This window comes from Ostrea edulis, chromosome 7, assembly GCF_947568905.1.
Source record: "Ostrea edulis chromosome 7, xbOstEdul1.1, whole genome shotgun sequence".
NCBI classification, from domain to species: Eukaryota; Metazoa; Mollusca; class Bivalvia; order Ostreida; family Ostreidae; genus Ostrea; species Ostrea edulis.
In genome coordinates, this window is record NC_079170.1 from 56,678,509 (window position 1) to 56,689,387 (window position 10,879).

Here is a 10,879-nt window from a genome sequence, read left to right on the forward strand (position 1 = left end):
CACACAACATAAACAACTTCACTCCAAATTTATTTGGTGTGTCCGGCATGTACACCCGAAATGAAAGGTTGCCTCTTCATGCAATCATCCCTTCATCAATTGCAATATTTTCACCAGGGGAGTAAAGTTCCTCAAATTTTTGGCGAAAGTGATCGTATACTCGGCGCACTTTGAAAATTGGATCATGTCCATCTTGTCCACGGGGAACCTGATTGTCATTGTTGTTCAGGTGAAACAATGACATAATCAACAAAAACTTGTTTTTTGTCATTGTGTTTCCAAAGAATGGAGCCCTCAGCATTTCATCTTTGCTCCAATAGTCATGAATGTCTTGTTGTTGTACCAGTCCCATTCCTATCACGATGGCTATGAAACGCTTGATATCATCAGTATCAACATCTACCCATTTCCGAAAACGAGATTGCGGCTTCAGATTTCTTCCTTGTGGCGAGTTAAAAAAGTCGGCCGCATATTTGTTTGTTTCTTGCTCCAAAACATTTTCAAGAAACTGTTCTGTGACGATAAGTTTAAAAAACTCTACCATTTCACAGTCATCGTTTAAAACAATGTTCATTTTCCTCTCACCTCGGAAGACGGGGGCGTTTACATCGAGATTACCCTGAATCTATGTGTCTCCAAACTCCGCGGTTCCTTCATCGTTCTCCAAATCTTTCGGGTTAAAACCTAGAAATTCTTCGTCCGAATCTTCATTTAGAAATATTTCTCTAAAAAAATCTCTATTCTCGGCATCTACTTGGTCTAAAATAGCGTTTCCATCCATCACATCTTCTACAACTTCCATCTTGTTCAAATCTCGTAACAAAGCACTCTACTCGGGTTTCGTTTTCTAATAATATGATATTAGTAATTCCCTGAATAAGCCAATCAACACAAAGAAACAAAAATAAATTCTTCTATTTTTAGGTCACCTGAATTCATTCAGGTGACCTATTGCTATCTGTTTTTGTCCGTCGTCATGCGTTAATATTTGAACATTTTCAGCTTCTTCTCTGAAACCCCTGAACCAATTTCAACCAATTTTGGCATATAGCATCTGTGGGTGGAGGGGAACAAAAATTGTGAAATTTGTGGTCCCTACCCCCCTGGGGCCTGAGAGGTGGGGCAAAAACCATCAAAATGAGTGTAATTTTAAAAAATCTTCTTCTTTACTCCTGGACATCAAGAAGCCAAACTGTGGGCATAATTATAATGAGCGTTGAGCCCTCTACCAAAATTGTGAAATTCATGGCCCCTGGGGCAGGGGTTCTTGTGTTAGGGTGGGGCTCTATTGGTCATATAGTGAAAGTGTAGAAATTCTTTGAAAATCTTCTTCTCAGTCTCTGGGTATTAAGTAGACAAACTAATAGCATGGTAATGATGAGCAAGGATGCCTCTTTATACCCCCCGCAACAAGTTGTGGGGGGGTATACTGGAATCGGGTTGTCCGTCTGTCCGTCCGTCTGTAGACGCAATGGTTTTCGGGCTCTAAAGCATTATCCTTTCCACCTACAGTCACCATATCATATATATGGACTACTTATGGGATGAAGATGTTCCCTATCGATTTTGGGGGTCCAAAGGTCAAGCACACTGGACATCGAAGTAGCAATATGGTTTCCGGGCTCTAAAGCGTTATCCTTTCCACCTACAGTCACCATATCATACATATGGACTACCCATGGGATGAAGATGTTCCCTATCGATTTTGGGGGTCAAAAGGTCAAAGGTCAAGCACACTGGACATCGAAGTAGCAATATGGTTTCCGGGCTCTAAAGCGTTATCCTTTCCACCTACAGTCACCATATCATACATATGGACTACCCATGGGATGAAGATGTTCCCTATCGATTTTGGGGTCAAAAGGTCAAAGGTCAAGCGCACTGGACATTGAAGTAGCAATATGGTTTCCGGGCTCTAAAGCGTTATCCTTTCCACCTATAGTTACCATATCATATATATGGACTACCCATGGGATGAAGATGATCCCTATCGATTTTGGGGTCAAAAGGTCAAAGGTCAAGCGCACTGGACATTGAAGTAGCAATATGGTTTCCGGGCTCTAAAGCGTTATCCTTTCCACCTACAGTTACCATATCATACATATGGACTACCCATGGGATGAAGATGTTCCCTATCGATTTTGGGGTCAAAAGGTCAAAGGTCATGCACACTGGACATCGAAGTAGCAACACTCAGAAAAGAGGTAGTTTATACCTATTACCAACACCCTTTGGGAGATTGGGGTAAGCGGGGGGTATTCTTAGTGAGCATTGCTCACAGTACCTCTTGTTAAAAATTGTGAAATTCATGGCCCCTGGATCAGGGGTTCTGGTGCTAGGGTGGGGCTCTATAAGTCATATAGTGAAAATGCATTATTTCTTTGAAAATCTTCTTCTCTGTCCTTGGGTATTAAGTAGACAAACCAATAGCATGGTTATGATGAGCAAGGATGCCTCTTTCAAAATTGTGAAATTCATGGCCCTTGGGTCAGGGGTTCTGGTATTAGGGTGGGGCCCTATTGATCATGTAGTGAAAATGCATTTTATTTCTTTGAAAATCTTCTCCTCTGCTGCTGGGTATTAAGTAGACAAACTAATAGTATGATAATGATGATCAAGGATGCTTCTTTCAAAACTGAAATTTATGGCCCCTGGGTCAGGGGTTCTGGTGCAAAGGCAGGGCTGACCACATAGCTATTCAATGTTTCTTCCATCCAAAAGTAAAATTCTTATATTTAAACACAAACCTAATTCAAACATTGGAAGGTTGTTACATGATACTCAGGTGACCTATAAGGCCCCTGGGCCTCTTGTTAGTATTTCAAGTTGGGGTGAATAAATTCTCTTTATTTCATTGGTTAAAATAAGAAAGAAAACGTCACATGTTGAAAGTCGAAATATCGACGACCGGCAGTGAATGAAAAACATGGCGGTGCTCACTTTATCGACAACCGGCACTGTGAGCGTGTTATCTGGGTCGCCGATTTATCAACGACCGGCAGTACTAGAGTTAAATGTGTTTAGGTCACCTGAGGAAACTATTGCACACACCTATTGCAATTGGTTTTCGTCCATCGTGAGTTAACAATTGAACATTTTTAACTTCTTCTTAATAACTACTAGTCCAATTCTTTTCAAATTTAGTATAAAGCATCATTTGGACAAGGGGGACATAAATTGTAAATTTCAGGACTCCAGCACCCCTGGGGCCCTAGGGGTGGGGCAAAAACTGCCCAAAATTGACCAATTTTCAAAAATCTTTTTAAGAACCACACACATGTAAGAAAAACTAAATGCATAGTGATGTAGAGCAGGAAGGCTTCTACCAAAATTGTAAATTTCATGATCCCTGGGTAGGGGTTCTGACCCCAAGGCAGGGCAAATCTTGTTTTATAGTGTTTATGTGTAAAACACTTAAAATACATCTTCTTTAATGCTATTGATACTAAATTGAAAGTAAATAGATATTTAGAAAGAAGAGGTAGTCCTTTACCAAAATTGTAAATTTGATTATTCTAGGGGTAGGGGTTTTGGTATCAGGGTGGGGCCAAAATGGTCAGTTATTAAGTGTGTGAACAATAAACATTTTTAACTTCTTAATAACTATCATTCCAATTCGTTTCAAATTTGGTATGAAACATCTTTGGAACAAAGGGAACATAAATTGTAAATTTCAGGATTCCTGCACCCCTGGGGTCTATGGGGCAGGGCAAAAACTGCCCAAAAATGACCAATTTTCAAAAATCTTCTCAAGAACCACACACATGTAAGAAAAACTAAATGCATAGTGATGTAGGGCAGAAAGGCCTCTACCAAACTTGTAATTTCATGATCCCCGGGGTAGGGGTTATGACCCCAGGGCAGGGCCTAACTTGTTATATAATGTTAATATGTGTAAAACACTTAAATAACATTTTCTTTAGTGCTTCTGATACTAAATTGAAACTAAATGGATAGAGTAGGTAGTCTTTTACCAAAATTGTAAATTTGATTTCCCCCAAAGTAAGGGTTTTGACCCCAGGGTGGGGGCCAAACTTAGTATATAGTATGTATGTGTAAGTTTGCTGATACTGTATAAAATCTAAATGCATACTTAGGAATAGCAGAAAAGGATGTACAAAAAATGGTGAATTTCACAACCCAGGGTTATGACTTGAAGATGAGTCCAAATTAGTCATATCTTTTAATGTTTTAATGTTAATACATCTATTATTTAAAGCCTTTCATCAGTGTATGCACTTTTTTGAGGGCGGTGAAGTTTTAAGAACACATCTTGTTTTTTACTGTTGCTGAACATTAGAATTTAGCTTAGATATTTAATATAGGAAATTTTTTCTAGATTTCATAGCCCATGGAAGTAGTGATACTTTTTCACTAGTATTCAGGTGACCGATAAGGCCTGTGTTGTAAAGATGGGACGGGACCTCTGTAAGAATGGGGTATTTTTCCGATTTCCTACCAGAAATCGCACCCAAGGAACGGAATTATATCCCCGCCGGAAATATGTATTGGCCCACCGGGCATGTACGTCAATAGTGTTTGGTAACCCAATCTTGATTTTACTAGCCACGGTCATTAGGCTATCACTTAATTTGGAAGACTATTTAGGATATTTAGAGTCTTTGTAATTTTGAAGATTTTCTAAATCCCAAAAGTGGAATTCTCAAGAAGTCCAGGAAATCCTTTGAATTCTGAAGTCAGGAAATTTTTCTGCAAGCATCTGGTTTTTTAGCTCTTCTGAGCCATATGTCTGGCGTGCGGTGTGCGGCAACTTTTTGAAAAAAGGGCTATATCTCAAGAACCCCTTGGCCAATTTTTGTCAAATTTGTCACAGGGTATCCTTGGCCCGAGGGCTTTCATTCATACTAAAACTAGGGTTGTGACCCATTAACAAGGGGAGATAATTAGGAAAATGCAAACAAAAGTAGTGGTTGCTAAAAAATCTTCTTTTCTAGAACCACTGGGCAAATTATCACCAAACTTATGCATAAGGATGAAGATAGGTTGTAGATAAAACACTGTTCAAGGCATCATCCTGGGGCAAATGGTGTGGTCTCAAGGTCACTTCAAAGTTGACCTTAAATTTTGTTTTGTTAAAACTTTGATATTTTGCTTAGTATAAGGACTAGGATCATCAAATTTTGTCAGTTTATGCATCTTAGGACCTAATATCATGTTGTCTCAAAAGTAGGTCATGGTGACCTACTTTTTGAATTTTGCATGTAATTATTATTAAATGGATTTTGATGCATATCTTGGACACTTTTGAGCCTATGATCATCAAAAGTTGTCAGTTGATGGATCATGGGACCTTGAAGTGTGTCATGTGAAAAGTATGTCACCATGACCTACTTTCTAAATTTTATAGCTAATCATTTATGAATACATTTTAGGTTGTTATTTCAGATACCGAGAGGTTTAGAATCATCAAACCTTGTAAATTGATGTGTCTAGAGGCCTCGAAACATATTTATTAAAAAAAAAAGGTAGGTCACAGTGACCTACTTTTTGAATTTTGCAGACATTCAAATTTCACATTTTCGGTTTTAGATGCAAATTTTGGACACTATGAAAGCTAGGATCATCAAACTTTGTCAGTTGATGCATCTTGAGTCTTCATAGTTTGTTGACCAAAAAGTAGGTCACCATGACCTACTTTTGGAATTTGACTGCTATATTTTAATATTTCAGATATTATTTGACTTACAATTATCAAACTTTGTCAATTGATGCATGTTGAGTCTTCAGAGTGTGTTGACAAAAAAGTAGGTCACCATGACCTATTTTTGGATTTTGATGTTTATATCTGAATATTTCAGATACTATTTGACTTCAATTATCAAACTTTGTCAGTTGATGCATCTTGAGTCTTTGGAGTGTGTTGACCAAAAAGTAGGTCACTGTGGCCTTCTTTTGGAATTTGACGTCTATATTTGAATACTATTTGACTTGTCAGTTGATGCATCTTGAGTCTTCAATGTGTCGACCAAAAGTAGGTCACTGTGACGTACTTTTGGACATTTACATTTAAATTTTCAGGTACTATTTGATTTAACATCATCAAACTTTGTTAATTGATTCATCTTAGTTAGTGAGAATTTTTGCCTGTTCTACAATGTATCAGAAGAGCGATTCTAGGCCCATGGGCCTCTTGTTTATGTTTCCTTGTCTAAATAAATTTTGACTGGTGTTAAAGTCACGATTTTTATGTTTATTCTATATGAATATTATGGTTAGGTTATACTCACTATATTTTTAATTTCAGTGACTTGGTCTATACTGAAAATGCAACTGCATTGAGGAGAAGGCTGTATATGACTAAGCATGAAGGTGTTATTTCATCTTTTTAGAATTGGTTATTTTGTAGGTTGCAGTAGAATCGAATACCATTGCCAAAGAATGCAAAGATGTGGTTGCTGAATCTAATGCAGAGATTTTAAAGGATCTGTTTTTTGATGATAGCAAACAGCATCTATATGTCTTGACACCAAACAAGGTAAAGAAGATGTATGAAGACAATAAAATGGTCATTAAACAATGCATTAATGAGGAATTTGTAAAGTAGAAAAGAAAAGGATCATTTCAGGATTTACATAATGCTCACCCATAATCGTCTTAGCTCTTATCCTTAGACGAATTTCACTCCACTTTTGGCACTCTGTTTTTCCCTAAAATAGCTCTCAAAGTTTGTTGTTATTTCGGATTTCAAAATTTCGGTTGAACATCACTGAAGAGACATTATTTGTCGAAATGCGCATCTGGTGCACCAAAATTGGTACCAGTGCTCCCACTGGACCAAAATTCCCTTTCACCACTTTTTCGGGGTGCGGCGCAGCGCAAATAATCTCATGCTTTACAATTATTTCCATCATATTATTTTATTCATTACACTGATTTTAGTATTTTGAATCAGTTACATTAATACTTAATCATATCCAGCTACCATACCTAAAAATAAGAAGTTGATTTGTTTGAAAAATTCTATTATGGAAATAAAAAATCAGATAATAAATCATATAAATATAAACTTCATGATGCTACACACCCCCTCAGTGAAAACATTGTGTACATTGCCCGAAATGCAGATGTCACAAAACATCAAGCCCAATTTAGAGTCGTATCTCAACCATTCCCTTTTAAATTTCTGTTTTGGTATGGAAGATTTTGCAATTTGGACAGAATCAGATGTTTGAGCAGGTGGGGTTGACTGTAAAGCCAAATATAGATATTTTTTAAATTTTAGACTGACTAGGGTCAGAATTAAGCTACAAGTTTAGTGTCAAAATAGAATGGGGTGCATAGTCTTATGAGATTAGCATTTTTGTACTCTTGTGCACCGAACCTCAAAAGAAAATTATTTATTAAAATTGCTATGTCCATATCAATGGTGACCGACCGCATTGTTTATGAAATATTCAAACTAAAATCAAACACATCAAAATCAAAATCTTGTAATCAAGGAGCTTGGTCGCAAAAACAAACAATTGATGTATATGCATTATACACAATAATACGGCCAATTTAATTACCAGTCGGTTCTGTGGACATTAATGTGGAGATAATAACACGATAATGAATAAGACTTTAAATGTTAAACAATTGACCCCAGCAGGGTACACAGCTGTCCAATGTACTTTATTACATAATCACCCATTTTTTTTTGCAGCCATACATTACCTGAGGCTATTATCTGGCCTTTGTGACCAGCTCTGTGTGCACTGGAGCGACGCAAGATTTCCGGTCGCACGCGTTGACTGAATAAACAGATTTTGACTGCATCAACAAATAGGCGATAATGTGTCACTGACAAGACAAATTTTAAAATACAATTTATTGCAAAAAGGAATTTTCGCCACTTCAATTTTTCCCCCCGCCATTTTTGAAAAAAATTCGCCATTGTCGAAAATGGCGAAGCCCAGCTCGAGCACTGATTGGTATCGTATAAGTTTTACATTATGACCCCTGGGTCGAAGCCTCTGCTGGTGGACTGTTAGTCCCCAAGGGTCTCTACAGCTCAGTAGCTAAGTACTTCGTTACTAGCTTGAAAATACGGATGTATATTTAATTGCTGTGATAAAATTTAGGATTATCTCCCTCATGCATAGCTCTTATCCTTAGACAAATTTGATTCCACTTTTGGCACTCTGTTTTTCCCTGAAATAGCTCTCAAAGTTTATTGTTATTTTGGATTTCAAAAATTTCGGTTGAGCATCACTGAAGAGACATTATTTGTCGAAATGCGCATCTGGTGCATAAAAATTGGTACTGTATAAGTTTTACATTGACACCTAAGGCTGTGTTAAAGTAATTCATTGTTTTTCAATGCCTTTAGTATGTGGACATGATGGGCAATCGGACCAAAAACCATAATTGATTATCAGTAATAATTGGACTCGCATAATGATCGGAATTGTCATTTTAAGTGTTTTTCCCCCCTCAAAATAGATAACAGAATCATTAAACGTATGGAAACAACATATGAATTCTTATTTGCTTTTTAGCTCACCTGAACCGAAGGTTCAAGTGAGCTTTTCTGATCACATTTTGTCCGTCGTCCGTCTGTCTGTCCGTCTGTAAACTTTTCACATTTTCGACTTCTTCTCAAGAACCACTAGGCCAATTTCAACCAAACTTGGCCAAAAGCATCCTTGGGTGAAGGGCTTTCACGTTTATTCAAATGAAGGGCCATATCCCTTTCAAAGGGGAGATAATCACAAAAATGCATAACTAGGGTGGGGTCATTTAAAAATCTTCTTCTCAAGAACCACTGGGCCAAAAGAGCTGAAATTTACCTGAAAGCTTCCTGACATATTGCAGATTCAAGTTTGTTAAAATGATGGCACCTGGGGTTGGGATGGGGCCACAATATGGGTTCAAAGTTCTACATACAAATATATAGAGAAAAACTTTAAAAATCTTCTTCTCAAGAAACACTGAGGCAGAAAAGCTGATATTTACATGAAAGCTTTCTGACATAGTGCAGATTGAAATTTGTTCAAATCATGGCACCTGGGGATAGGATGGGGCCACAAGGGGGGATCAAAGTTTTACATATAGGAAAAATCTTCTTCTCAAGAACCATTGGGCCAAAGAAATTCACATTTACATGAAAGCTTTCTGACATAGTGTAGATTCAAGTTTGCAAAAAATATGGCCTCCAGGGGTAGGTTGTGACCATAATAGGGACTACGGTTTTACATTTACGGTTCTGATATGGACCAAGGTGACTCAGGTGAGCGATGTGGCCCATGGGCCTATTGTTTTTTCTCTATCGGGTTTGACATACAGAAAATAAAATCTGAACAAAATTAAAGTGATTTCCTATTTTTAAAATTTTTTTTGGACAACAATGCCGGCGACTATTATTTTGAAATCGATTAGTAACATCGGTGACAATTGTTTTATCCCTATATGGACATAGATGTAAACTTTTAATAGGCCTACTAGCATGATTGTTTATGCATCTTGAGCTCAATATGAGAATTCACATTTTTGTAATAGTTTGTATCTGGTCTTAATTACTTTTGGGAAAATAGGTCTTTTCTTTAGTTACCCTGAATTGAGTAAACTCAGGTGACCTATAGCAATCGGTCAGTGTCTGTTGTCATGTGTTAATTTTGAACATTTTTCTTCCCTGCTGCAATGCGAAAGGGGACTCAGAAATACCGGTATCTCTCTGTCTCGCTTGACTTTGTGGACACAATTCCTCCGCAACTGCTTTATGGATTTTGTTGAAATTTTGTAGGATTGCTAGTCACCATATGTAGATGATTATATTCTCTGTTATTTTGATGTGACAGATTTTACAGGAGTTATGGGACTTTGTTGAATTTTTTACATGCTACACTATAGGAACATGTTGTGGACGCAACTCCTCAGAAACCGCTCCTCAGACTTTTGTTCAACTTTTGTAGGATTGTTAGTCACCATATGTAGTTGATCGTATTGCGCCGTCATTTTGATTCACCTTAGGGGTGGGGCAAAAACTGCCCAAAATTGACCAATTTTCAAAAATCTTCTTCTCAGGAATCGCACATGTGTAAGAAAAGCTAAATGCATGGTGATGTAGAGCTGGAAGGCCTCTACCAAAATTGTAAATTTCATGAATTTGGTCCAATGGACTGTGGTCCTCATTCTCAGTTACAGTTGCACTACTATTTATCATTCTAAATATTGAATATATTTCAGATTCTAAAATTGGCTGTCCAAAACTGCAGCCAATTTACAACGTGTGAAGAATGTAGTGGAGCTATGGATCCATACTGTGGATGGTGCTCATTGGAAAACAGGTAAAATTTATTTTGCAGGGTATACTCAGGTGCCGAAGGCTCAAGCAAGCTTTTCTGATCGAAATTTGTCCGTTGGCGTTGTTGTAGTCATTTCACATTTTGATAAAAGTTTACAGATATTACATTGAAAATAAGCTGATTTTGCCAAATGCCCCATTTGGCGTGGGTTTGTGACGTCACTATCAAATATTACGTCATTTTAATCAGAGTTGATTTTAGCTTTGGTGCTTGTTATACCCCCCGCAACAAGTTGTTGGGGGGGGGGGGGGGGGGGGGGTATACTGGAATCGGGTTGTCCGTCCATCCGTCCGTCTGTCTGTAGACGCAATGGTTTCCGGACTCTAAAGCATTATTCTTTCCACCTACCGTCACCATATCATATATATGGACTACCCATGGGATGAAGATGTTCCCTATCGATTTTGGGGTCAAAAGGTCAAAGGTCAAGCGCACTGGACATCGAAGTAGTAATATGGTTTCCGGGCTCTAAAGCGTTATCCTTTCCACCTACAGTCACCATATCATACATATGGATTACCCATGGGATGAAGATGTTCCCTATCGATTTTGGGGTCAAAAGGTCAGAGGTC

The 10,879-nt window shown here is 37.9% G+C and overlaps 1 protein-coding gene across 7 annotated transcripts in view; it reads left to right on the forward strand.

Moving 5' to 3' along the window:
• LOC125653306 (plexin-A2-like) overlaps positions 1-10,879 on the forward strand; it is a 157,341-nt gene that overhangs the window by 25,199 nt on the left and 121,263 nt on the right. For all 7 annotated transcript variants that reach the window (XM_048882707.2, XM_048882710.2, XM_048882711.2 and 4 more), the window contains 2 exons: positions 6,368-6,496; positions 10,189-10,289. In XM_048882707.2, coding sequence (XP_048738664.2) covers positions 6,368-6,496; positions 10,189-10,289 — 230 coding nt within the window. The remainder of the gene's footprint in view (positions 1-6,367; positions 6,497-10,188; positions 10,290-10,879) is intronic.